Source organism: Oncorhynchus clarkii, chromosome 31, assembly GCF_045791955.1.
Source record: "Oncorhynchus clarkii lewisi isolate Uvic-CL-2024 chromosome 31, UVic_Ocla_1.0, whole genome shotgun sequence".
Taxonomy (NCBI): domain Eukaryota; kingdom Metazoa; phylum Chordata; class Actinopteri; order Salmoniformes; family Salmonidae; genus Oncorhynchus; species Oncorhynchus clarkii.
Genome location: NC_092177.1, coordinates 32,309,016 through 32,336,581, shown reverse-complemented (window position 1 = coordinate 32,336,581; position 27,566 = coordinate 32,309,016). Strand labels below are relative to the sequence as shown.

Here is a 27,566-nt window from a genome sequence, read left to right as displayed (position 1 = left end):
ATATTATACACATGTACACAACACACACACACACACACACAGGCACACGTGCCGCAAACACTCTTACAACTGTTGAAATGCTTACATTAGCACACTTCGTGTGTATGCCACTAAGCGGGATTATAATAGCCATTATCATTACACCCTTAATAGTATGAGAGACCTAGTTTGTATTGATCTCTCAAATGCATCTTACTGTGTGTTTACCGCTCTGCGGAGCACTGTTCACATGTCGTGGGGTTCCGTTGGAATTTCAACGTGTGTGTAGGTCGAAGGCGATTTGAGGTAAGCGTTTTGTGTTCACATGTAGTGAGACACTCGTGTCAGAAGTAAGAGGGGAGAACAGTTTTGATGGGAAAGGGAGGGACTCAAGGGGCGGTCGGGAGATAGGGATTTGTGGTGAGGAGAGAGAGAGAGAGAGAGAGAGAGAGAGAGGACGCGATGGAGGAATAGAGAGATAAAGAGTTTTTTTTATTTCCGCTTCTTCTTTTTTTTCATTTGCAGGAGAAAAGGGGAGGTCCAGCATGATTACCCAGCGAACCAGAGAGAGAGAGAGGGACAGGGTGTTACAGAGAGAGGTACTAAAGAGGGTGAGAAGCAGAAGGATCGACGACACACAGAGGGACATTTTTGTGAGACGTCTTCTCAGCAGCATTGTGTGGCAACTGAAGCAGTATTTACACACTTGTTGGGCTCTCACTCACCCACCTGGAGAAACTCTGATGCAAAATAGACTTGCAGCTGTTTCGCACGTAGACACACGCACGCACACACAACCCATCTCTCAGGATGTCTTTGCTGTGGGGCTTTATTACGGACTTCTTCACCTACGAGACAACCAAGTCTGTGGTGGTGAAGAGCTGGTCTGTTGGAATCATCAACCGCGTCGTACAACTGCTCATCATCATCTACTTCGTTTGGTCGGTACAACTTGTTTGTGTGCGTGTGTGTGTGTGTGTGTGTGTACGTGCGTGTGTGTGTATGATAATGTCGACCTCTCTTTGTCATCTTTCTTTCCCCCTTAATTCTTTCCTCTCCCAATGTATTGCTCCTGATTATTCTAGAACTATTGTTACTAATCGTCTTTCCTTACCCGCCCCCCTCCCTGTCATTCTCCATAACCTTTGCCTCCATCTGTCTTTCTTTCCTGTTTTGTCATTTAGGTGGGTCTTTGTACACGAAAAGGCATACCAGGTGAAAGACTCTGGCATCGAGTCTTCTGTCATGACTAAGGTGAAGGGCTTCGGTTACCATAACAACCGTGTGATGGATGTGGCGGACTATGTCGCCCCTACGCAGGTCTGTGACACCCAGACGCCTAACCGTGACCTCTTACCTTTGACCCTAAACTAAAACAACACAGAAGTTATACTGCAGTGCTAACATAGTTACTGTACACAACTTGTATATTATAACTGTACACTGTGTAATATACACTGAGTATACCTAACACTAGGACCGTCTTCCTAATATTGAGTTGCACCCCAGAACAGCCTCAATTCGTCGCAGGCATGGACTCTACAAGGTGTCAACCTTCCACAAGGATTGCTGGCCCATGTTGACTCCGATGCTTCCCACAGTTGTGTCAGGTTGACTGGATGGATGTCCTTCGGGTGGCGAACCAGTCTTGAAACACGCAAGAAACTGTTAAGGGTGAAAAACCCAGCAGCATTGCAGTTCTTGACACACTCAAACCGGTGTGCCTGGCAACTACTACCATATCCCGAGAGAAGGAAATTACTTATTTTGTCTTGCCCATTCACCCTCTGAATGGCGCACATACACAATCCATGTCTCACTTGTCTCAAGGCCTTAAAATCCTTTAACCGTTCTCCTCCCCTTCATCTACACTGATTGAAGTGGATTTAACAAGTGACATCAATAAGGGATCATAGCTTCCACCTGGATTTACCTGGTCAGTCTGTCTCCAGCCACCCAAGTCATAGACTGTGTTCTCTGCTACCGCACGGCAAGCGGTATCGGACCGCCAAGTCTAGGTCCTAGAGGCCTCTAAACAGTTTCTACCCCAAGGCCATAAGACTCCTGAACAGCTAATCAAAGGGCTACCCAGACCCCTCTTTTACACTGCCGCTACTCTCTGTTTATAATCTATGCATCGTCACTTTAACTCTACTTACATGTACATTTTACCTCAGTTACCTCGACTAACCGGTGCCCCCACATATTGACTCTGTACCGGTACCCCCTGTGTGTAGCCTCGCTTGTTATTTTACTGCTGCTGTTAAATTATTTGCTACTTTTATTTTCTATTTTCTGTTTTTTACTTAACACTTTATTATTATTTTTTACTTCTTAAAGCACTGTTGGTTAAGGGCTTGTAAGTAAGCATTTATGGGGCGGCAGGGTAGCCTAGTGGTTAGAGCGTTGGGCTAATAAGGCAAGTTCAAATCCCCGAGCTGACAAGGTACAAATCTGTTGTTCAGAACAACAGATTTGTACCTCTTTGGGATCTGTTTGTGTTTGTGAACAGAGCCCCAGGACCAGCTTGCTCTTCTTCAGGTTCATCTTTCTGTAGGTGATGGCTTTGTTATGGAAGGTTTGGGAATCACTTCCTTTTAGGTGGTTGTAGAATTGGTTAACTGCCTCCCTTTCCCCTGAGGGGCGGTCGGGAGAAATGGATTTGTACGTTAACTGCCTATTCAGTTAACTGCCTATTCAGGGGCAGAACAACAGATTTGTACCTTGTCAGCTCGGGGATTTGAACTTGCAACCTTCCGGTTATTAGCCCAACGCTCTAACCACTAGGCTGTTCCTAGGCCGTCATTGAAAATAAGAATTTGTTATTAAATGACTTGCCTAGTTAAATAAAGGTCAAATAAATACGATTTCACTGTAAGGTTGTTGTATTTGGCGCATGTGACAAATTCAATTTGATTTGTCATGGGAGGAGCATATGTTGATTAAACTTTATTAAAATGATTGCAATACACACACAAAAACTCTCCCAGACAGCCGAAGTGTGGTACAAGAAGTCTATAGATACTTGATATAATGTCATTGAGCATTTCACTGTGGTAATGTTAAACACTTAAAGGGAAGTGCTTGGTGTGAGGTGATGATGGGAAACTAAATGAAGTCCTTTGGTTGTGTAGAATAAGTGTCTGAGTGGTTCATCAGAGTACATTAGTTAGCATTAGCCCAAGAAACTGGTTAAGTAACATGGCAACAAAAAAAAACGAGTTGCTAATGATAGCAAGAACAACAAAAAAGATGGCGTTGGTTGAGGCTTTTAGATGGTAGGCCTGATAGGTTGACTTGATGACGTTTAGGCTAAAGTGCTGGTTTGTATATGTGCTGACAGGGTGCCGCAGTGTTCTGCATCATCACCAAGCTCATCGTCACGGAGGAACAATTCCAAGGCTTCTGCCCTGAGGTGAGTCCATTTCAGTCCAGTACACATGTACCGTGTTACCTACCTGCTCCAGTTCTCTATACCATGGTTTTAACAATACAACGTACTCTACTCTGCAAAGCCCTCGCCCGTACCATTAACAAGAGCTGAGGCATTTAATATTGGGTGGTGACAGAGCTGCTGGTCGAGGGCCAATGCTATTAACCCCTGTGTATCTGTTCTTTGTGTGTTCAGAGTGACGTGAAGTACGAGTGTGAAACAGATGAAGACTGTGACAAGCATTTAGGGAGCTTCCTTGGAAACGGCGAGTTTCAACTATTTCCTCTTCTTGTTTTCTCCACCATTCCCTTCCTGGGACTCTGTTGATCCTTCCTCCTCTCTCTCTCTCTCTCTCTCTCTCTCTCTCTCTCTCTCTCTCTCTCTCTCTCTCTCTCTCTCTCTCTCTCTCTCTCTCTCTCTCTCTCTCTCTCTCTCTCTCTCTCTCTCTCTCTCTCTCTCTCTCTCTCTCTCTCTCTCTCCTTTCTCTCTCTCTCTCACTCTCTCTCTCTCTCTCTTTTTCTCTCTCCTTCTCACTCTCTCTCTCTCCCTCAATTCAATTCAATTAAAGGGGCTTCATTGGCATGGGAAACATATGTTTACATTGCCACGGCAAGTGAAATATATAATAAACAAAAGTGAAATAAACAATAGAAATGAACAGTAAATATTACACTCACAGAAGTTCCAAAAGAATAAAGACTTTACAAAGGTTGTATTATGCATATATACAGTGTTGTAACGATGTGCAAATATTTAAATTACAAAAGGGAAAATAAATAAACAGAAATATAGGTTGTATTTACAATGGTGTTTGTTCTTCACTGGTTGCCCTTTTCTTGTAGCAACAGGTCACAAATATTGATGCTGTGATGGCACACTGTGGTATTTCACCCAGTAGATATGGGAGTTTATCAAAATCGGGTTTGTTTTCTAATTCTTTGTGGATCTGTGTAATCTGAGGGAAATATGTGTCTCTAATATGGTCATACATTTTGCAGGAGGTTAGGAAGTGAGGGCAGTTTACATCTCATTTTGTGGGCAGAGTGCACAGTGTCTTCTCTTGAGAGCCAGGTCTGCCTACGGCAGCCTTTCTCAATAGCAAGGCTATGCTCACTGAGTCTGTACATAGCCAAAGCTTTCCTTAAGTTTGGGTCAGTCACAGTGGTCAGGTATTCTGACACTGTGTACTCTCTGTTTAGTTCTAGTTTGCTCTGTTTTTTGTAAATTCTTTCCAATGTGTCAAGTAATTATCTTTTTGTTTTATCATGATTTGGTTGGGTCTAATTGTGTTGCTGTCCTGGGGCTCTGTGGGATCTGTTTGTGTTTGTGAACAGAGCCCCAGGACCAGCTTGCTTAGGGGACTCTTCTTCAGGTTCATCTTTCTGTAGGTGATGGCTTTGTTATGGAAGGTTTGGGAATCACTTCCTTTTAGGTGGTTGTAGAATTTAACGGCTTTATGCTGGATTTTGATAATTAGCGGGTTTCGGCCTTATTCTGCTCTGCATGCATTATTCTGTGTTTTACGTTGTACACAGAGGACGTTTTTGAAGAATTCTGTATGCAGAGTCTCAATTTGGTGTTTGTCCCATTTTGTGAATTCTTGGTTGATGAGCAGACCCCAGACCTCACAACCATAAAGGGCAATGGGCTCTATGACTGATTCAAGTATTTTTAGCCAGATCCTATTTGGTATATCGAATTTTATGTTCCTTTTGATGGCATAGAGGTCCTTCTTGCCTTATCTCTCAGATCGTTCACAGCTTTGTGGAAGTTACCTGTGGCGCTGATGTTTAGGCCAAGGTATGTATCGTTTTTGTGTGCTCTAGGGCAATGGTGTCTAGGTGGAATTTGTATTTGTGGTCCTGGCAACTGGACCTTTTTTGGAACACCATTATTTTTATCTTAATGAAATGTACTGTCAGGGCCAGCAAACAGTAGACATTTGACTTCAGATTCTAGTAGGGTTTTGCCGGGTGCTGCAGACTGTTCTAGTGTCCACGCCAATTCATTGATATATATGTTGAAGCGGGTGGGGCTTAAGCCGCATCCCTGTCTCAACCCACAGCCCCGTGGGAATAAATGTGTGCCTATTTTAACCCCACACTTGTTGTTTGTGTACATGGATTTCAGGGTGGCTGACAATTGAAGGGTGCTCAGTGGGCGTGAGATCCTCTGGGCTTGGGATTCTTCATTTGTCTGTCCCGCTGTGATGTCGACGTGGTCAGGGTCTGGGGTGGACTGTTCTGCTGTGGAGTCAAGACTTTTGTTGGGAGCTGAGTTGGGCTGTTCTGCTGGCTTCTCTGCAGGTGTGGCCACCTCTCTAGTGGGTTGTTCTCTGTCACATGCCACCCCCCTCACCCTCTCCTCCAGCAGTCTGATCCTCTCCTCTAGTGCTCTGTTCTTCTCCTGCTCCTGATTTTTCTCCTGTGGAAGTTGTCTCACCACAGTCCAGAGTGCAGATTTGTCTCTCTCCACCTCCAGCTCTCCGGGTCTGGTTGAGGGGGTGTGGTTTAGCTGGACAATTTTTTTGTGCTGACTAGAGTGTGTTCACCTGCTGTTCCAGCTTCACTTGCCTTACCTCCAGCTGGGTGAATGTATCCTTCATTTCAATGAGGGAGTAGTACTCTGTGCTGGGAGGTTGACTTTCCGCTTGGGGTTGCTCATCTGTGGGGTTGTATAACGAAGAGGTCTGGTCTGACCTGCTCAGGATGGGCGTATCTTTCTTGAGGGAGAGCTTCTCCTCCTGAGCTAATTCTTTGATTAGGTGAAAGTCCAGCTGAAACTGTTTGGGTTTTCCCTATACCAGTACTGTTCCAGACTTAGAGATTTATATTAGCTGACTCAGTCATCGTTGTCTAGTATGCCATGCCAGGGGATGGTCTGTGTGGGAGATTGCTGATGTTCTCATTGTTATAATAGTATAATAGTCAGTAAAAAGTGTCTCTTGATTTTCCGTAAGGAGCTTAATTTTGTTTGCCCTCGGTGTTGCGTGGTGCAGAACGCACCAACCTCTGGAGAGCCTTGCGGTTGTGGGCGGTGCTGTTGCCGTACCAGGCGGTGATACATCCCAACAGGATGCTCTCAACTGTGCATCTGTAAAAGTTTGTGAGGGTTTTAGGTGACAAGCCAAATGTATTCAGCCTCTTGAGGTTGAAGAGGCGCTGTAGCGCCTTCTTCATCACACTGTCTGTGTGGGTGGACCATTTCAGTTCGTCTGTAATGTGTAAGCCGAGGAACTTAAAACTTTCAACCTTTTCCACTGCTGTCCCATTGACGTGGATAGGGGAGTGCTCCCTCTGCTGTTTCTTGAAGTCCACGATCATCTCCTTTGTTTTGTTGACATTGCGTGAGAGGTTGTTTTGCTGACACTACACTCCGAGTGCCCTCACCTCCTCCCTGTAGGCTGTCTCGTTGTTGTTGGTAATCAAGCCTACTACTGTTGTGTCATCTGCAAACTTGATGATTGAGTTGGATGCGTGCATGGCCATGCAGTCATGGGTGAATAGGGAGTACAGGAGGGGGCTGAGCACGCACCCTTGTGGGGCCCCAGTGTTGAGGCGAAGTGTAGATGTTGTTACCTACCTTCACCACCCGGGTGCGGCCCATCAGGAAGTCCAGGACCCAATTGCACAGGGCGGGGTTGAGACCCAGGGCCTCAAGCTTAATGATGAGCTTTGGAGGGTACTCTAGCCTTTAGCTCGGTGCAGATGTTGCCTGTAATCCATGGCTTCTGGTTGGGATATGTACGTACGGTCACTGTGGGGACGACATCGTCAATGCACTTATTGATGAAGCCGGTGACTGAGGTGGTATACTCCTCAATGCCATTGGATGAATCCCAGAACATATTCCAGTCTGTGCTAGTAAAACAGTCCTGTAGCTCTCTCTCACTCACTCACTCAATCATGCTCTCTCTCTCTTTCTTTCTCTCTCTCTCTCTCTCTCTCTCCCTCTTTATCTCTCTCTCCTCCATAGGAATAATAACTGGTGCCTGTGTGAACTCCTCTGAAGGAGGCCGCTGTGAGATGGAGGGTTGGTGCCCTGCTGAGAATGACAAAGTCATAATGTAAGACCTCTCTTTCATTTTCTCTTTCTCTCTTTCTCTCTCTCGCTCTGTCTCATAAAGAAAGCTGCTTCATATAGACCACAATATTATGAACATATGATATGTCATGTTTACAACTTGTGCATCCCACCTACCTAAGTCCTTCTTCTCTGTCTCTTTTTTCTCCCTTACCCTTTCTCAGGCAACCAATGATGGAGGTCGAAAACTTCACCATCTTCATCAAGAACAGTATCCGCTTCCCTATGTTCAACGTCACCAGGTGAGTCCGACACACCTCTCATTCCTGGGGCTGTATTGGGGAATCAAATCAAATCAAATCAAATTGATTTATATAGCCCTTCATACATCAGCTGATATCTCAAAGTGCTGTACAGAAACCCAGCCTAAAACCCCAAACAGCAAGCAATGCAGGTGTAGAAGCACCTATCACTCAAATTTGTACCTTCTCTCTCCCACAGAGGGAACTTCCCGTCATCGCTGAATACAACTTATATCAGGAGCTGTACATATGACCCGGAGCACAACCGTCACTGTCCCATCTTCAAGGTGGGAGATGTGCTGCGCTATACTGGACAGAACTTCTCCACCATCGCTCAGACAGTGAGACTCATCTCCTCCCCTCTTCATCATCATCTCCTCTATCTCCATCTCTCTCCCCCGAAGGTCTCCCATCTTTCTTTTCTCTCCTCTCCCTCTCTCTTATATTCTGCTTTCTCAACCTCTCTCTTTCCCACTTCTCCCTCTCCATTTTATATATCTCCAGTCCCACCTGCTTGTCCCTACCTTTCCTCTTCCCCCTCCTCACCTATCTGTCCTTCTCTTCTTTTCCCTCCCTCTGTCTCCCTCTATCAGGGTGGAGAGATCGGGATCAATATTGAATGGGAGTGTAATCTGGATGAGTCAGAAGAAAGATGTGAACCACATTACTCCTTTACGCGACTTGATGGTGTGTTTCAGAAGAACGCCATCTCTCAGGGATACAACTTCAGGTACTGTAACCCCTTTCAGTTTAGTACTGTTCAAGAGACTCCCCGTCTTTCTTCCTCCTTCTCCCCGTCCTCTTTCTTTTCCCCTCTCCATCCTTCTTACCCCCCTCCTCCTCTCGTTTTATTTCTCTGTTCATTGACACGGTCTCCCCCTCTCTCACCATCCACAGATTTGCCAAATATTACAAAACGGAGAACAGTATAGAGAATCGGACGGACTTCCGCACTCTCCACAAGGCCTACGCCATTCGCTTTGACATCCTGGTCACTGGGCTTGTGAGTGTGGATTAGGGTGTGTGTGCGTGTACCTGTTATCTGTGTATTATAGGGGATTCATCTGTCTTTGTCCTTTCAGGCAGGGAAGTTCAACACAGTTCCTACTCTGATCAACCTGGTGGCAGCCTTTACCTCTGTGGGACTGGTAAGGCTTCTGTACTCAGACTGTATGCTTTAAAAGGAGGTCATGCAATACGTTTTGAATGTTACCTCCATCAACCCTAGAATCGAGGCAAGTATTTCAGGATTTGTTTAGGTCAACTTGTGTAACTGTCTTTGTTCTGATATGCTGCAGGGTACGGTCCTCTGTGATATCATCCTCCTGAACTTCCTGAAGGGGGCGGACCAATACAAGGCCAAGAAATTTGAAGAGGTTTTTTTTAAATTACTCAGATAAAAGCAATTTTTTTTTGTGTTATACTGTAAGTAATTTGTGTGTGGGAGAGAGAGGTGAAGAGCATCTCGAGACAGTCTTATTCTCTCTCTCTCTCTCTCTCCCTCTCTTCCTCTCCCTAGGTTTCTGAGTCACAGATACAGATATTACTCTCCCGAGAAAGTTGCAGCCAGCTGTCAAACAAAGCAGAGGAGAAGATTTCAGATGACTCGGGAGCTGTCTCCCTTTACCTGGACCAGCAGCTTTGAGTGACAGTCCACTTCAACCAATCGGCAGAGAGGATCCTCCACCACTTCCTTATTTTATTAGCAGCTGTTGATAAGTCCTATGTTGATGTGAGGGAAGGTAACGATTTAACGTCTGAGGAACTTTTAAAATGTTGTTTTGGGGCAAACTATTTCTGAACTCTACTGTAGCTTAAAATAACTTTATTAACAGTTACATCAATATACATAAAAGCTCTGCCCTGGTCCCATTGCTTTTGTACATATACTATGTAGTTCATATGTTACATTTACCTGACCTCATCCCTTTCTTCATCTCTGTCTTGCTCTCATAACCTCCATTTGTGATGTTCTATAACGATGGGGGGGGGGGGGGGGGGGGGGGGGGTTAAGGGGTATGAGAAGAGATGATGTGGTTCTATAATCATCTTGGACCCTCAAAAAACAACAGTAACCAGTAAATACATTTGTCGGAATTGACTGAGTCGCGCCTGCGGTATTTTGTGTGTGTCTGTATCTGATTCTATTGCAATACACACCCGATATACACACACACATGCACACATAAAAACACACCTCCCACCACGGACCCATCACAGCACCAATAGATCAGCTTAAGAGCGTCTTAAATAGGACACTTCAGGATTTTGGCCTTTATCTACGTACTTGTGTGTCAGATGAACTACTGGATACCATTTTAATGTCTCTGTGTCCAGTATGAAGGAAGTTAGAGGTCATTTTGTGAACCAATGCTAACTAGCGGTAGTGCAATGACTGGAACTAGCGGTAGTGCAATGACTGGAAGTCTAGGTGGACCAGGTGGACAGGGCTGGTCTGCCAGTTACATGGACGACAACCCAGGTTTCAGCGGGTGGAATAGTGGAAAACAATATCAAATATCATGGTACAGCTATATGGACACTCAATCATCATGGTACTTTTAATGGTAAGTTTACAAACATATATTATGATAAATTGAATTTAAAAACTTGTCTCATTATGGTAAATGGGGAAATAAGTATAGCCAGTTATATATAATTGTAATGGCTTAGCAGATAATAAGAAAAGACGATCAGTATTTACCTAGCTAAAAGAAAAGGAATAGAATATCTATTGTTTACAGGAAACTCATTCAACAATATTAGATGAAGTTATACTTCTCCTATGGGAAAAGAAACTCAAAATGGGTGACGATATTAATGAACAATAATTTTGATCCGAATGTGCCAATTGTCTGTTTGGCACAATTTGCACATTCGATCAAAAATATTGTTAATTAATATCGTTATTAGTGACCTAAGACAGGGAATTTTATTAGGATTAAATGTCAGGAATTGTGAAAAACTGAGTTTAAATGTATTTGGCTAAGGTGTATGTAAACTTCCGACATCAACTGTAATAATTAATTTAACCTACAAGCAAAACAAGACTCTATTATTATTATTGTGGGAGATTATAATAAGGTTTTAAACACCTCAATGAGATACAGTGAATTATAAGTGAAATAATCTGTCTGTAAACAATTGTTGGAAAAATTACTTGTGTCATGCACAAAGTAGATGTCCGAACTGACTTGCCAAAACTATAGTTTGTTAACAAAAAATTTGTGGAGTGGTTGAAAAACAGGTTTTAATGACTCCAACCTAAGTGTGTGTAAACTTCCGACTTCAACTGTATATATTTTAAATAATATCATATACATTTGAAGTCGGAAGTTTACATACACCTTAGTCAAATACATTTAAACTCAGTTTTTCACAATTCCTGACATTAAATCCTAGTAAAAAGTCCCCGTCTTGGGTCAGTTAGGATCACCACTTTATTTTAAGAATATGAAATGTCAGAATAATAGTAGAGAAAATTATTTATTTCAGCTTTTATTTCTTTCATCGTATTCCCAGTGGGTCAGAAGTTTACCTACACTCAATTAGTACTTAGTAGCATTGCTTTTAAATTGTTTAACTTGGGTCAAACGCTTTGGGTAGCCTTCCACAAGCTTCCCACAATAAGTTGAGTACATTTTGGGCCATTCCTCCTGACAGAGCTGGTGTAACTGAGTCAGGTTTGTAGGCCTCCTTGCTCGCACATGCTTTTTCACTTCTGCCCACAAATTTTCTATAGGATTGAGGTCAGGGCTTTGTGATTGCCACTCCAATACCTTGACTTTGTTGTCCTTAAGCCATTTTGCCACAACTTTGGAAGTATGCTTGGGGTCATTATCCATTTGGAAGACCCATTTGCAACCAAGCTTTAACTTCCTGACTGATGTCTTGAGATGTTGCTTCAATATATCTGCATAATTTTCCTACCTCATGATGCCATCTATTTTGTGAAGTGCAACAGTCCCTCTTGCAGCAAAGCACCCCCACAACATGATGCTGCCACCCCCGTGCTTCACGGTTGGGATGGTGTTCTTCGGCTTGCAAGCATTCCCTTTTTTCCTCCAAACATAACGATGGTCATTATGGCCAAACAGTTCTATTTTTGTTTCATCAGACCAGAGGACATTTCTCCAAAAAGTATGATCTTTGCCCCCATGTGCAGATGCAAACCGTAGTCTGGCTTTTTTTGTGGTGGTTTTGGAGCAGTGGATTCTTCCTTACTAAGTGGCCATTCAGGTTATGTCGATATAGGACTCGTTTTACTGTGGATATAGATACTTTGTACCTGTTTCCTTCAGCATCTTCACAGGGTCCTTTTCTGTTGTTCTGGGATTGATTTGCACTTTTTGCAACAAAGTACGTTCATCGCTAGGGGACAGAATGCGTCTCCTTCCTGAGCGGTATGACGGCAGCGTGGTCCCATGGTGATATTTATTTGGGCTGCAATCTGAGGTACAGTTAACGCTAATGAACTTATCCTCTTTAGTAAAGGTATCTCTGGGTCTTCCATTGCTGTGGCGGTCCTCATGAGAGCCAGTTTCATCATTGCGCTTGATGGTTTTTGTGACTGCACTTGAAGAAACTTTCAAAGTTCTTGAAATGTTTCGGATTAACTGACCTTCATGTCTTAAAGTAATGATGGACTGTTGTTTCTCTTTGCTTATTTGAGCTGTTCCTGCCCTAATATGGACTTGGTCTTTTACCAAATAGTGCTCTCTAGCTATATACAAAAATATAAACACGCAACAAGTGTTGGTCCCATGTTTCATGAGCTGAAATAAAAGATCCCAGAACTTTTCCATACGCACAAAAAGCTTATTTATCTCAAATGTTTTGCTATAATTTGTTACACAGGTTCATCTTGTGCTGGGGACAATTAAAGGTCACTCTAAAATGTGCAGTTTTGTCACACAACACAATGCCACAGATGTCTCAAGTTTTGACGGGATGTGCAATTGGAATGCTGACTGCAGGAATATCCACCAGAGCTGTTACCAGAAAATTGAATGTTAACTTCTCTGCCATAAGCCAACGTAGTTTTAGAGAATTTGTTAGTACGTCCAACCGGCCTCACAAAAGCAGACCATGTGTAACCACGCCAGACCAGGACCTCCAGATCCAGCTTCTTAACCTGTGGGATCGTCTGAGAACAGTCACCCGGACAGCTGACGAAATAGTGTAATAATGTAATAAAGCCCTTTTGTGGGGAAAAACTCATTTTGATTGGCCGTCCATGGCTGAGCCGCTGCCCAGTCATGTGAAATCCATAGATTAGGGAGTAATGAATTTATTTCAATTGACTGATTTCCTCATATGAACTGTAACTCAGTAAAATCTTTGACATTATAGCATGTTGCCTTAATATTTTTGTTCAGTAGACTTGTTACAACTTAGCATGTTACCTAACCCTTCCCCTAACCTAAAACGTAACCCTTTAACCTTACTCCTAACATTAACTCTAACCTTAACCCTAACCTAGCTAACATTAGCATTAGCCACTTAGCCACCATTAGAAACAACAATGGATGCCAGCAAAGCCACTACACAACAGAACACTAAACAATACATTGTTTGCACTGTAATGGTGACAAACGGTGCCCACAAACTGTTAGAGCCTATATAAAGCTGTCCCAACGGCAGAGTCCCAACACCTTACCTCTGCTACATCTGGCTCTCAGTGGAGCCTTGTCTGGCAGCGAAACAGTTCATTCAGCCTCATTTACCGCCTTTAAAAAAAACATAGCTGATATGGCTGACTTGCTTTAACTTGCTTGTGGTTTCTACTGACAATTGAGATGTACAAACTATGGCAAAAAGAGGACGACATGACTGCACGGCCAGGCACAGCTCCAACACCATCATTAAGTTTGCCGATGACACAACAGTGTGATCACCGACAACGACGAGACAGCCTAAAGGGAGGTCAGAGATCTGGCCATCTGGCCATTGCAAGGACAACAACCTCTCCCTCAACATAATCAAGACAAAGGAGATGATTGTGGACTACAGGAAAAGGAGGACCGAGCACGCCCCCATTCTCATCGACAGGGCTGAGGTGGAGCAGGTTGAGAGCATTGGTTGAGTTCCTTGGTGTCCACATCAACAACAAACTGGAATGGTCCAAACAGACCAATACAGTCGTGAAGAGGGCACGACAAAACCTAATCCCCCCTAGGAGACTGAAAAGATTTGGCATGGGTCGTCAGATCCTCAAAAGGTTCTACAGCTGCACCATCGAGAGCATCACTGCCTGGTATGGCAACTGCGTCAATGTGGAGGCTATGTACGGGGGGTACCAGTACAGAGTCAATGTGGAGGCTATGTACGGGGGGTACCAGTACAGAGTCAATGTGGAGGCTATGTACGGGGGGTACCAGTACAGAGTCAATGTGGAGGCTACCAGTACAGAGTCAATGTGGAGGCTATGTACGGGGGGTACCAGTACAGAGTCAATGTGGAGGCTATTTACGGGGGGTACCAGTACAGAGTCAATGTGGAGGCTATGTACGGGGGGTACCAGTACAGAGTCAATGTGGAGGCTATGTACGGGGGGTACCAGTACAGAGTCAATGTGGAGGCTATGTACGTACGGGGGGTACCAGTACAGAGTCAATGTGGAGGCTATATACAGGGGGTACCAGTACAGAGTCAATGTGGAGGCTATATACAGGGGGTACCAGTACAGAGTCAATGTGGAGGCTATATACAGGGTGTTACGGTACAGAGTCAATGTGGAGGCTATATACAGGGGGTACCAGTACAGAGTCAATGTGGAGGCTATATACGGGGGGTACCAGTACAGAGTCGATGTGGAGGCTATGAGGTTACAGAGTCAATGTGGAGGCTATGTACGGGGGGGGGGTACCAGTACAGAGTCAATGTGGAGACTATGTACGGGGGGTACCAGTACAGAGTCAATGTGGAGGCTATGTACGGGGTGAAACGGGAAAAGAGTCAATGTGGAGGCTATGTACGGGGGGTACCCGTACAGAGTCAATGTGGAGGCTATGTACGGGGGGGGGGGTACCAGTACAGAGTCAATGTGGAGACTATGTACGGGGGGTACCAGTACAGAGTCAATGTGGAGGCTATGTACGGGGGGTACCAGTACAGAGTCAATGTGGAGGCTATATACAGGGTGTTACGGTACAGAGTCAATGTGGAGGTTATATACAGGGGGTACCAGTACAGAGTCAATGTGGAGGCTATATACAGGGGCTACCAGTACAGAGTCAATGTGGAGGCTATATACAGGGTGTTACGGTACAGAGTCAATGTGGAGGCTATATACAGGGGGTACCAGTACAGAGTCAATGTGGAGGCTATATACGGGGGGTACCAGTACAGAGTCAATGTGGAGGCTATATACGAGGGGTACCAGTACAGAGTCAATGTGGAGGCTATATACAGGGGGTACCAGTACAGAGTCAATGTGGAGGCTATATACAGGGGGTACCAGTACAGAGTCAATGTGGAGGCTAAATACAGGGGGTACCAGTACAGAGTCAATGTGGAGGCTATATACAGGGGGTACCAGTACAGAGTCAATGTGGAGGCTATATACAGGGGGTACCAGTACAGAGTCAATGTGGAGGCTATATACAGGGGGTACCAGTACAGAGTCAATGTGGAGGCTATATACAGGGGGTACCAGTACAGAGTCAATGTGGAGGCTATATACAGGGGGTACCAGTACAGAGTCAATGAGGAGGCTATATACAGGGGGTACCAGTACAGAGTCAATGTGGAGGCTATATACAGGGGGTACCAGTACAGAGTCAATGTGGAGGCTATATACAGGGGGTACCAGTACAGAGTCAATGTGGAGGCTATTTACAGGGGGTACCAGTACAGAGTCAATGTGGAGGCTATGTACGGGGGGTACCAGTACAGAGTCAATGTGGAGGCTATATACAGGGGGTACCAGTACAGAGTCAATGTGGAGGCTATTTACAGGGGGTACCAGTACAGAGTCAATGTGGAGGCTATATACAGGGTGTACCTGTACAGAGTCAATGTGCGGGGGCACCGGTTAGTCGAGGTAATACGTACATGTAGGTAGAGGTAAAGTGACTATGCATAGGTAAAAAACAGAGAGCGTAAAAATGGGGGAGGGTGGGGACAATGGACACATATGAATATTAAGTTATTAGGATATTTTGTGTTTCCTGTGTATGACTAATTTGTGTGTGTATCTGTTTTTGTCTGCCTCGTGGTGTTAAGTGTAACAGACAGTGTTCTGGAGGTGAACTTCGTGCTCGCCACTCTCTGGCAACTCCAACCTCCGTCACCATAACATCAACAACACAAAACGGTAAATGAACATTAACTGTGAAACATTCAGAGCAGTCATACCTCTTTGTACAGGACCCTGCTCTTTACCCAGAATCCCCTCCTCTCTCCCCAGAGCTCGCTTGCCGCCAGCTCCTGACGACTCGACGAGTGACAACATCGACTCCTACCCCATCGCCATGGAGACCAGTGAATTAGCGGCTCCCTCCGGTACACCCGCAGCTCGGTCGGACCCCCTCGCCCAATCACAACCCAGCCACATGTAGCTTATCACAGTGCAAGGAAGAGGAGGAAGAGACAGAGGACACTGAAAGACCTCCCAGTAAAGTGGTGAGCTTTGTTGTTGAAGGGCTGAGTGGCACAACTGCTGGGTTCAAAATGTAAGACCAACCCCTCTCTCGCTCTCCCACTCAAATCGAATCAAATCTCTCCCTCTCTATCCCTGCTCTGTTCCGCTCCCTGTTTTTCGGGTCAGTCTGTCCCACTGATTCTCAACTGACCAATCAAAGGATCAAGAGCCAGGAAGTGCTGGCCAGCGACAGCGAGGATGATACCCCAGCAGCATCTCTGTGACATTGGGGTGTTGGAACAGGAGCACTGTGTGTTTGTGAGACTGTGTGTAAATCCATTTCACACCACTTATGGAATCCCTTTGAGGACAAATATTTAAAGAGATTCAGCCTTTTTATTGGACCATGATGATGACATCACCCCGGGGACTCCGGAGTTATGAGGAATTGAACAACTAGCACTTCCTGTTTATGTTGGCATGTCAATGATCAATGTACACAAGCCCTAGAATAAAACAAACACTATTTTCCTGAGTTAGAAAAAATAATTGCTTTATTTACATTCCAGAAAAGTCTACAATTGAAGGAAATGTTTTATGGGTCATTTTTGTGGTTTGTAAAATATTTTTAGATGTCGATTTCTTTCCTAGCTTTTTAAAAGTATGTCTCCATAGACGGAGTAGAGTTTCTTTTGGAACCAAATGTCTGTGAGCCGCTGTTTCCAGGGAGGGGGACATTGCTGTGTTGCACCTGAAAACTCTTCCCTCTCGTCTGAGGCTTCCTCCTCTCCCTCTTTCTCTCTTTCTCCTCTTTTTCCATCTCCTTCTCCCTCTTCTTCCGTAACTTCTCCTCCTCTTTCTCCCTCCTCTCCTGTTCCCTCCGTCTCCTCCTCCTCTCTCTGGAGCTCAGCTCCTCCTCTTCCTCCCCCCTGACCGTGCGCCCCTCACCTGTCCCGTCACTAAAGTCCTGGATCAGGATTTTGGGGACAGGGACTTTAGGTTCCCCTTTCTCCCTGCCCTGTTTGGGCTGCTCCCCTTTGAGCCTGCGGAAGAGACCAAATCGCCTGGGGGTGTCGGTTGGTCCTCTGCCTGGTTTGGACACAGTCTGAGGTGGGACAGTGCCTGGGATGCTCCCTGTGACATGTCGTGGTGATTCTGGGTGTTTTGGTACCTGAATTGGAGCTGTGGTGTTAGGTTGTGGTTGGTCGAACTGAATGAGGCCTGCATTTGATTGGCTAGAGTGTGTGAATGTGGGTTGTGATTGGTTGGGGTCGGTGAAGAGATCCTCAGAAAGCCTCCGAGTGAGCTTCCGTGAGCTGGAGGACTTGCAGTGCCGGAAGTCTCCGGAAGTGGTTGCCAAAGGTCCATCACGGGCCTGAGTCCTTTGGGAGGAGACGTCCGCGTGTGTGGATACTGGGTTGCCAGATCCAGCCTTTGAGTCTGCAGGAGGTGGAGACTCTCTCTTTTCACTCTTACTTTTGGACTTTGGGTTGCCAGGCATGAGAGGGAGGTCAGCTTTCAGTGATTCCCCCTGATGTGATGGTGGAAGGATGTCAGTTGAGGCTTCCTGAGAGGGAAATGTTAATGCTTCCTCTTCTTTCTCTCCTTCACTCTCTCTGACGTTCTGGGTCTCCTGATTTTCCTCTGGATGGATGGTGACTGGATCCTGGGGTTCTTCAGGAATCTTCTGGTCTTGGCCTGTTTGGTCTTGGCCTGTTTGGTCTTGGCCTGAGGTCAACTCTGGAGAAACCTGGCTCTGATTGTTTGGTGTTATCCTAGAGGGCTCTGTGTATTGTACCTCTATCTTTGATGCTGTCTCTGTGTGTGTCCGAATTTCATTTGGGGACGCTATGACCGCCTCTATCCCTGTGCTTGTGTCAGTGGTTTCCTCTATCCCTGTGTTTGTGTCAGTGGTTTTTTCTATCCCTGTGTCAGTGGCTTCCTCTGTCCCTGTGCTTGTGTCAGTGGCTTCCTCTGTCCCTGTGTTTGTGTCAGTGGTTTCCTCTGTCCCTGTGTTTGTGTCAGTGGTTTCCTCTGTCCCTGTGTTTGTGCCAGTGGTTTCCTCTGTCCCTGTGTTTGTGTCAGTGGTTTCCTCTGTCCCTGTGTTTGTGTCAGTGGTTTCCTCTGTCCCTGTGTTTGTGTCAGTGGCTTCCTCTATCCCTGCGTTTGTCCCAGTGGTTTCCTCTATCCCTGCGTTTATGCCAGTGGTTTCCTCTGTCCCTGTGTTTGTGCCAGTGGTTTCCTCTATCCCGGTGTCAGTGGTTTCATCTGTCCCTGTGTCAGTGGCTTCCTCTATCCCTGTGTCAGTGGCTTCCTCTGTCCCTGTGTCAGTGGCTTCCTCTATCCCTGTGTCAGTGGCTTCCTCTATCCCTGTGTCAGTAGTTTCCTCTGTGCGCGTCTCTGTCCCTGTCTCTGTCCCTACCTCTATCTCTGACTCTTTCTCTGTCTCTATGTGTGTATCAGCCTCCATCTGTGACCCCAAGTCTGCCTCTACTCTTATGTCTGCCTCTATGTGCATCGCTGACTCATTTTCTCCCTGTGTCTCTGTTTCTGTATGTGCCTCTTCCTCAGTTTCTACCTCTGTTTGTCTCTCTGCCTCAGATTCTTTGTCCGTGTGTGTCTCCATTGCTGCCCCTTTGTGTGACTGTGTCTCTGTACGTGCCTCTATCTCCTTGTTGGTATCAGTCTCTGTGTTCGTCTCTTTGTCTCTCTCTCTCAGTGACCCAATGTCTGTTTCTGCCTCTAAGTTTGTATCTGCCTCTTGTTGCGTGTCGGTCTCAGTGTCTGTCTCAGTGTCTGCATTAACATATGTTTGAGTCTCTGTTTTTGACCCCATATCTGTCTTTGTTCCTACACTTTTATCTGTGTGTTGTCCTTTCTGTACCTCAGCCTCCATTTCCTCCTCTGTCTTGGCTTCTGTGTGAATCTGGATCTCTGTCACTGTTTCCTCCTCTGTCTTGGCTTCTGTGTGAATCTGGATCTCTGTCACTGTTTCCTCCTCTGTCTTGGCTTCTGTGTGAATCTGGATCTCTGTAACTGTTTCCTCCTCTGTCTTGGCTTCTGTGTGAATCTGGATCTCTGTCACTGTTTCCTCCTCTGTCTTGGCTTCTGTGTGAATCTGGATCTCTGTCACTGTTTCCTCCTCTGTCTTGGCTTCTGTGTGAATCTGGATCTCTGTCACTGTTTCTTCCTCTGTCTTGGCTTCTGTGTGAATCTGGATCTCTGTCACTGTTTCCTCCTCTGTCTTGGCTTCTGCATGTGTCTCTGTCTCCTTGCGTTCCTCTGCCTCACCCTTTGTCTCTGTCACTATGTGCTCTGTGACGACACGTGCACTCTCTGTTGACTGTTTGCTCAGTACTTCCTGTGTTTCCATGGAGCCTTTACTGTGGTTAGTTTCCTGTGACTGGCTGTTGCTGTGCTGCTCAGAGGCCTGTGTCTCGCTGAAACCACCCTGCTCCTCCTCCTGGCCCTGTGAGGTGACGTGAGGGTCAGCCGTGAGCTCACGCTGCTGGGACGCTACTCCGGCTGAATCTGGGGTCATCTGGGTCTTTTGGGTTCTTTCCTGTTCTGATGGTTCTTTGTGTTCTAACGGTTCTCTCAGTTCCACTGGTTCCCTGTCCTCTGTAGCAGGAGGTGGAACACCCTGGGCCCTCACTGGACTACCATCCTTCTCACTTCCTCCCCCCAGATCCCCTCCCTCGCTTCTCTCCTCCCACACCTCCTTTGAAACCTTCCTCACCTCTCTGCCTCCCCCCTCCCACTCCCCTGTGTCTGTTTTGCTCCCTCTCTTCCACCTCTTGCGGAGGAGCGAGGGAGACAGAGAGAGGAGGGAGGGCGAGCGAATCGGTGGGATGGACAGGTTTCCTTTCGCCCTCTCCTTCCTGTTCCTCTCCTCCTCCCTCTCTCGAGCCCTCGCCCACGCCATCCGATATCCGTGGCAACGACCCCGGGGATCAAAAGTGGAGGCAGGCCGTTCCTTCCTCCACTTCTCCAGCTCTTTCTCCGTCTGCCTCGCCAGATCCTTACCCGAAAGAGGGACAGAACACACCTGGGTGGGGGTGAAAGGGCGATGGAAAGTTGGTAAAAGTGGGGTAACACAGGTGTGTATTGTACATGCATGGTAGGATAGTTCAAGTATAACCGGTGTACATGAGGCCAGGTGTCTGACCTCTCCGATGAAGGTATCGTCCTCCTGCTGCACCTGCTCCCTCACACCCCTCAGCCTCTCCAGAGTCTCCATTTGGCCCTCGCACTCCTCCCTCTGCTCCACCCGGCCCAGAGCCCTGCGCACCAACACAACCGCCACCTGGAACAACACACGCACTCCTGATGGAGAGGGATGGAGAGGGTGAGAACGACACACAGGATATGTGGGGAGTGAGAGGTGAGACTAACCAAACCCTTTGTTAGAAAGATACTTTCTTTAGGGTTCACGACAGACAGACAGACGGACGGACGGACGGACGGACGGACGGACGGACGGACGGACGGACGGACGGACGGACGGACGGACGGACGGACGAACGAAGAGGGGTCTCTGTATGTACTCTGTCATTCAGACAGACAAGATAGGGACAGAAGAGCAGGTGAATGGCCATAATATAAGTATAGATATACTGGATAACATATATGAATGAATAGATAGATGGATAGATTAATTCATTCATTCCCTCCTTCATTGACAGACCGTAGCAGAAGAACAGGTCCCAGACTCGGAGGAGGGTGTTGAATGGCAGGTGGCGTGTGAACAGGCACATCAGCCAATCGGTGGCGAACATCAGAGGCTCCACGCCGTGTCTCTGCAGATGCTTGTGGGTTGCGGGACATGTCTTCTTCAGCACCCAGGTCAGCATGGCCGCATCAAAGAGAACCCCCTCCTACAGACAACATTAGAGAGACAAGTGTCTGGAGAACTGCTATTCAGCTATGTTACAACAACCAAACCCTTTACTGATGAAAAACGTATTGATGTACAGTAACAGTCATAGGTTTGGACACACACTTATTTATACTATTTTCTACATAGAAGAATAATAGTGAAGACATAAAAATGATGAAATAACACATATGAAATCATGTAGTAACCAAAAAAAGCATTAAACAAATCAAAATATGTTTTAGATTTTAGATTCTTCAAAGTAGCCACCCTTTTTCTTGATGACAGATTTGCACACTCTTGGCATTCTCTCAACCATCTTTATCTGGAATGCTTTTGAGGTCAGGTGACTGTGGAGGCCAGGTCATCTGATGCAGCACTCCATCACTCTCCTTTATGGTCAAATAGCCCTTACACAGCCTGGAGGTGTGTTGGGTCATTGTCCTGTTGAAAAACAAATGATAGTCCCACCAGGTGCAAACCATGCTGGTTACGTGTGCCTTGAATTCTAAATAAATCAGAGACAGTGTCACCAGCAAAGCACCCCCACACCATCACACCTCCTCCATGCTTCACGGTGGGAACCACAAACGCGGAGATCATCCATTCACCTACTCTGTGTCTCACAAAGACACTTCGGTTGGAACAAAAAATCTCAAATTTCTCATCAGACCAAAGGACAGATTTCCACCGGTCTAATGTCCATTGCTCATATTTCTTGGCCCAAGCAAGTCTCTTCTTCTTATTGGGGTCCTTTAGAAGGTGTTTCTTTGCAGCAATTCAACCATGAAGGTCTGATTCACACAGTCTCCTCTGAACAATTGATGTTTAGATGTGTCTATTACTTGAACTCTGTGAAGCATTTATTTGGGCTACAATTTCTGAGGCTGGTAACTCTAATGAACTTATCCTTTGCAGCAGAGGTAACTCTGAGTCTTTCATTCTTGTGGCGGTCCTCATGAGAGGCAGCTTCATCATAGCACTTGAAGGTTTTTGCGACTGCACTTGAAGAAACTTTCAAAGTTCTTGAAATTTTCAGGATTGACTGACCTTCATGTCTTAAAGTAATGATGGACTGCCGTTTCTCTTTCCTTATTTGAGCTTTTCTTGCCATAATATGGACTTGGTATTTTACCAAATAGGACTATCTTCTGTATACCACCCCTACCTTGTCACAACACAACTGATTGGCTCAAACGCATTAACAAGGAAAGACATTTCACAGATGAACTTTTAACAAGGCACACCTGTTCATTGAAATGCATTCCAGGTGACTACCTCATGAAGCTGGTTGAGAGAATGTCAAGAGTGTGCAAAGCTGTCATCAAGGCGAATGGTGGCTACTTTGAAGAATCTCAAATATCAAATATATTTTGATTTGCTTAACACTTTTTTGGTTATTTCATAGTTTGGATGTCTTCACTATTATTCTACAATGTAGAAAATAGTAAAAAATAAATGAAATCCCTGGAATGAGTAGGTGTGTCCAAACGTTTGACTGGCACTGTACATATGCAGTTTTCACTCTGTGAGTACTCTTTGGATCACTAATTGACCATGAGCAGTAAGTAACATTATCTTACCAGAAGGGGGCTGTAGTAGTCAGGGAGGTACTGTTCACTAATCTGTACCAGGCACCAGAATGCCTCCTATAGGAGGGGAAAGCAAAGGTAGAGACGGAAGGTTATTACAGGCTGTGACAGAGAGAAAGCTCAAGCTTGCCACCTATCCAGTCCTTTCATGTTGTTCAGGTGGATGGATGGTGATCGTAACCAGGGGCGCAATTTCACTGGGGACTGCAGGGCGAGGGGGGGACATGTCCTACATTCTGAAATGGCATTTTTATCCCCCCTAATTTTATCATTGGAATGTGATACAAAACGAGGCAACGTGTGCTTTAGGACCATGGGACGCCTTCGAGCGTCCCCCCCCCCCCACTTCTAATACCAAAGTTGCGCCCCTGATTGTAACAGTACCTCAGTAGGCATGTTCATCAGCAGTACAGCTGCTACAGGTCCCTGGGCCTGACAGTATCCCTCGTCAGGCTTCAGCTGAGTAAAGGCCTTCAGCACGCGGAACAGACCACGCTGCCTACCCACACACACACACAACACAACACTCAGATCAACCAGAACACTGACGGGATAACACCAGACAATATTTATACAACACTACAAAAAAGAACGAGAGATGGAGAAAGATGTGTTGTATGTCATCATCGTTCCATAAATTGTACGGAGTATCATGAGGCTGTTTAACCCATGGCCATCTCTGGAGAGGAACATCTCATGGAAGGGGAACTGGCGGTCTAAGTCTCTCTCGATAACGTCCACACAGCTCTGTAGGGCAGGCCTGGAGTCCAGAGTCTGACAGAGGGAGAGAGATTTACCTGATAACTTTACTCTGCAATATTTGTATATTTACGGTAAGAATACCATAAAGGCCCAGTAAGAATTGTTTATTAGAACCTATCTATATAGTTGAGTTGTTTACTCTATCTTACCTGGTAGAGGTCCTTGTTGCGGTGCATTCTGTCTGTGGCGCCACACAGCAGTGGCCAACATTTAGCCCTGAGGGATGCTGGGATGCCTTTCTGACACTGCTCTTTGACCTGAGAGACCGGTGGAGAGTAAATGCCTGGGTCTGGTGTCCCAGGTTATATCAAAAATGCCAAGTACACACCTTGCTGGACTTCTTTAGTAAGACACGATCCCATTGGCTGATGATGTTGATCCACTTAGTCTCTCTCTGTCTAACGAGCTCAGGAGCAGGGCCTTCACTCCTGACACCAACATATCATAAGCAAAATAAGGTGATCACTTTAAGCATAGCTGTCATAATAACATTTTCAAGTCCATATCTTTCTAGGGCAGGTAACTAACTCCTCACTTTGACTCTCCTGTTTCTGAGGACCAAAGTCCTCTCTAAGGCAGCCAATTTACCAAAATGTACTGAGTTGAGTCAACTGCACCTTCATGTCTCGTCACAGAGAAAGAGAACACCGTAAAGATACACAGGAAACAGGAAAACCGCATGGTGGCGGTATGACTATCTCCATAGCAACGGGTCAGGATGTTCAAGGACACAGAGTGAGAGAGTGTAGGAGATGACTGTTAAGAGGATGTCTGTTATATTTGTGTTCGGTTATTAGCTGGGTTTATTCTATGAACTAAATAAAGAATGACTTACTTTTGTATCTATATATAAAAATAAAAAAAGTACTGTGACGCTGAACTGTGATCTTTCGTGCTACAACTGTTTCTTTGCATGAAGTTGCAAGTTATAGGATGAGTCTTTAGTGTCTTCTGTTCACCAGAAATGCATTATAGCTCAGTTTGTTTCTCTTATCATAACTAATCAATCCTTTAAAGGGCAGTGCAGTTAAAAAGGTGATTTTCCTGCTGTTGTTTTTTAGGATATTTCCACACAGATCAAAATAACACTGAAATTGTGTAAAAGCAACAAGTTGAAGTCGGAAGTTTACATACACCTTAGCCAAAGACATTTAAACTCAGTTTTTCACAATTCCTGACATTTAATCCTCACAAAAATGCCCTGTCTTAGGTCAGTTAGGATCACCACTTTATTTTGAGAATGTGAAATGTCAGAAGAATAGTAGAGAGAATGATTGATTTCAGATTGCATTTCTTTCATCACATTCCCAGTGGGTCAGAAGTTTACATACACTCAATTATATTTGGTAGCACTGCCTTTAAATTGTTTAACTTGCGTCAAACATTTTGGGAGCCTTCCACAAGCTTCCCCCAATAAGTTGGGTGAATTTTGGCCTATTCCTCTTGACAGAGCTGGTGTAACTGAGTCAGGCTTGTAAGGCCTCCTTGCTCGCACAAGCCTTTTCAGTTCTGCCCACAAATTTTCTATAGGATTGAGGTCAGGGCTTTGTGATGGCCACTCCAAGACCTTGACTTTGTTGTCCTTAAGCCAGTATGCTTGGGGTCATTGTCCATTTTAAAGACCCATTTGCAACCAAGCTTTAACTTCCTGACTGATGTCTTCAGATGTTGCTTCAATCGATCCACATAATTTTTCTTCCTCATGATGCCTTCTATTTTGTGAAGTTCACCAGTCCCTCTTGCAGCAAAGCACCCCCTCTTATTTGTATAAGAGCTTTTTGAAAAAAACACCTATAATTTCAGCCCGTTCAGGTGGGATGGAACTTTTGGCCATATCGTGATGTCACAATGTGATCTGATTATAATAGACCAATGACTGTTCATCTGGGTAAGGGGGTGGGCTCTAGACCATCCTATCCGCCAAGCATGGCTGTGTATGTAAATATCTTCAAATTTGTTTCCTAAAGCCTACATCTGTGGTCACCAACCGGTCGATCGCGTTCAACTGGTCAATCTTCAAGGCATTCCTAGTCGATCACCAAACATTTCTGTAGAAAAGCCCACAATAAAGTCTTGCACTCCTTTTATTATTATTTTGTACGGGTTGCACTGTTGATGGTAGGTACACTTGATTCAGAAGCCCTGGCAAAGGTAAATTGTTCCCATTTTAAACTATTTAATTTGCCCGAGGACCGGGAGATCTGTGGCTAAATAGAGTGTGCCTACTGCGCTGGCCAATCGGATAGCTCCAATCACAGTTACTACAGCTTCCACGACCCCCGGCCACAGTAAAGTTTGATACTAGCCTACATGAGATTTCACTACTTTTAAAACCGTGACCAGAGAGAGACAGTCAAAAAAATACAGCAAAGAGCTGCTTTTTAATGAGTGAGTTCATGCCTAAGTTTTTATTCAGCACTCTCAACACTGTTTTATTCAACACTATTACAAAACAGAAAACGTGCTTCTCCCTACTTCCACTTGAGCTGCAGCGGCAATGAATGAGTAACCAAGTGTCTTGATAGCCCTGCGTTTTTATTATTATCTGCAGCTCGTCGTGTCTTTTTTAATATCGAGGAATGTTTCACTTTCTCTGGTCATAGGAACAACATGAATTTGTGCATGAGGCAGTGCCACTCGAGTTTCGCCATCAGGTGGAAGACGGTGGGCCCTCTCTCTGGTCAGTCTCACCAGAGGAAAGGAAGGAGAGAGCAGGGACTGTGAGAGGTGGACTATTTGCTGCTCTCTCCATCCTTCCCTGAGCTGTGACTAATGCCGTGCTTAAAACATCTGGGAACTTGGAAATCTCCGACTTCTAACTTCAGTGTGTTCAAGACAACTGGGAAGTCGGAAACTCGGGCATCTTTCTTGAGCACTGACTTTCTGACCTGAAGATCACTGACGTCATGATTTGACCTAGTTTCTTTCCGAGTTCCCAGTTGTCCTGAAAGCACCATGACCATCAGATGCAGGTACCATCAGTCCATTATAATAAAAAAGCTAATTATTTAAATGTGTTTACATTTACTGCACAAACCTCATTCCTACACGACTGTCTTTGTTAGGTTAATGTTACATTTTTTAAGTCAAGGGAAATATTTTTTAGTTATTTTCGCTAAATAAACACACAGTGATTTATTAGACATACAGTGGTGATTTAAAAATAAAATTAGAAAGACTGTACATGGGCTTTGAGAGAGAGAGAGAGAGAGAGAGAGAGAGAGAGAGAGAGAGAGAGAGAGAGAGAGAGAAAATGTAAACCTTTACAGTGAAGAGTGAGAGAGAGAACAGAAACTGGTATTCAGTGCTGCTAAGCCAGAGACTGCTTCGTACTGACCCGGCAGTGGATCCATTCACCAGGATGAAGCCGAAGCGGTCTGTCTCTGTGGCTGGAGTTGGAACACTGACCTCTGACCCCCTGTCAGAACCAGAAATGTCCACTCCGCTGGGGGGCATCTGAGTCGGAGTGGACGCACTCAGCATCTTACTCTACTGAGAGAGGAGAGGTCCCAGTTTAAAAAATACTCATCACTTCTGTATTGATGGACCAGAGTGTGTCCGTTGTGTGTGTCTGTACTTTATGTGTGTTAGAGCTAAAGCAAGTATACTTATAAGAATACTTATCCTGTATATTAAAAAACTTAGATCAAACCTACAGCCTATTGTTACATAAATAAAGCAATTTAACACAATCTAGGCTTCATACATACAGTGTGGTGCTACAGAATCTATCCACAGCATCAACAGATTAAGTTGTTCAATTTGAAGCAGAGGTGAAGCCAAATCTGCTTCCTGCCTCGACACTAACTGTGACTGTTACCATATTCGGTAGTTATAAAGTAGCAATGGTGTAAAATCAAATACCTTTGAGTTCTCTCTCTCCTCTTTGATCACTGGGTGGAATGCTTGCTAGAGGGAAGTGTTTGGTTAGAACGAGATTGGAAAGAGAGAAACTTCCGCTATTCAGTCTTGCGCTCTCACAAACTCATATTGGGAAGTCATTATTGTGTGTGTG

The 27,566-nt window shown here is 45.2% G+C and overlaps 2 protein-coding genes across 2 annotated transcripts; one reads left to right on the top strand and one right to left on the bottom strand.

The window, feature by feature from the left end:
• The first annotated feature begins 789 nt into the window (after nucleotides 1-789).
• On the top strand, nucleotides 790-9,514 carry LOC139390961 (P2X purinoceptor 3-like). Its single transcript, XM_071138391.1, has 12 exons — nucleotides 790-920; nucleotides 1,164-1,299; nucleotides 3,323-3,394; nucleotides 3,608-3,677; nucleotides 7,388-7,478; nucleotides 7,660-7,737; nucleotides 7,937-8,078; nucleotides 8,331-8,467; nucleotides 8,635-8,740; nucleotides 8,820-8,885; nucleotides 9,036-9,113; nucleotides 9,257-9,514. The coding sequence occupies exons 1-12, from the start codon at nucleotides 790-792 to the stop codon at nucleotides 9,380-9,382; spliced, it is 1,233 nt and encodes a 410-aa protein (XP_070994492.1). The 3' UTR covers nucleotides 9,383-9,514.
• Nucleotides 9,515-16,853: 7,339 nt separating this feature from the next.
• LOC139391111 (uncharacterized) lies at nucleotides 16,854-27,563 on the bottom strand. The gene is made up of 10 exons (XM_071138638.1): nucleotides 27,416-27,563; nucleotides 26,889-27,043; nucleotides 23,880-23,979; nucleotides 23,701-23,808; nucleotides 23,457-23,563; nucleotides 23,174-23,288; nucleotides 22,781-22,846; nucleotides 21,009-21,198; nucleotides 20,490-20,647; nucleotides 16,854-20,369 (listed from the first exon to the last, which is right to left on the bottom strand). The coding sequence occupies exons 2-10, from the start codon at nucleotides 27,032-27,034 to the stop codon at nucleotides 16,977-16,979; spliced, it is 4,383 nt and encodes a 1,460-aa protein (XP_070994739.1). The 5' UTR covers nucleotides 27,035-27,043; nucleotides 27,416-27,563; the 3' UTR covers nucleotides 16,854-16,976.
• Between the last annotated feature and the right edge of the window lie 3 nt (nucleotides 27,564-27,566).

What these genes read in the sequence shown, in the direction of transcription:
- LOC139390961 (XM_071138391.1), top strand. Translation starts at nt 790, where the DNA reads ATGTCTTTGCTGTGGGGCTTTATTACGGACTTCTTCACCTACGAGACA. An exon ending in ATCATCATCTACTTCGTTTG is followed by an intron (nt 921 to 1,163) that starts GTCGGTACAACT and finishes TTTGTCATTTAG; the next exon opens with GTGGGTCTTTGTACACGAAA. An exon ending in CCTTTACCTCTGTGGGACTG is followed by an intron (nt 8,886 to 9,035) that starts GTAAGGCTTCTG and finishes GATATGCTGCAG; the next exon opens with GGTACGGTCCTCTGTGATAT.
- LOC139391111 (XM_071138638.1), bottom strand. Translation starts at nt 27,034, where the DNA reads ATGCTGAGTGCGTCCACTCCGACTCAGATGCCCCCCAGCGGAGTGGAC. An exon ending in GGACCTGTTCTTCTGCTACG is followed by an intron (nt 20,648 to 21,008) that starts GTCTGTCAATGA and finishes CCTCTCCATCAG; the next exon opens with GAGTGCGTGTGTTGTTCCAG. An exon ending in ACGATACCTTCATCGGAGAG is followed by an intron (nt 20,370 to 20,489) that starts GTCAGACACCTG and finishes ACCCCCACCCAG; the next exon opens with GTGTGTTCTGTCCCTCTTTC.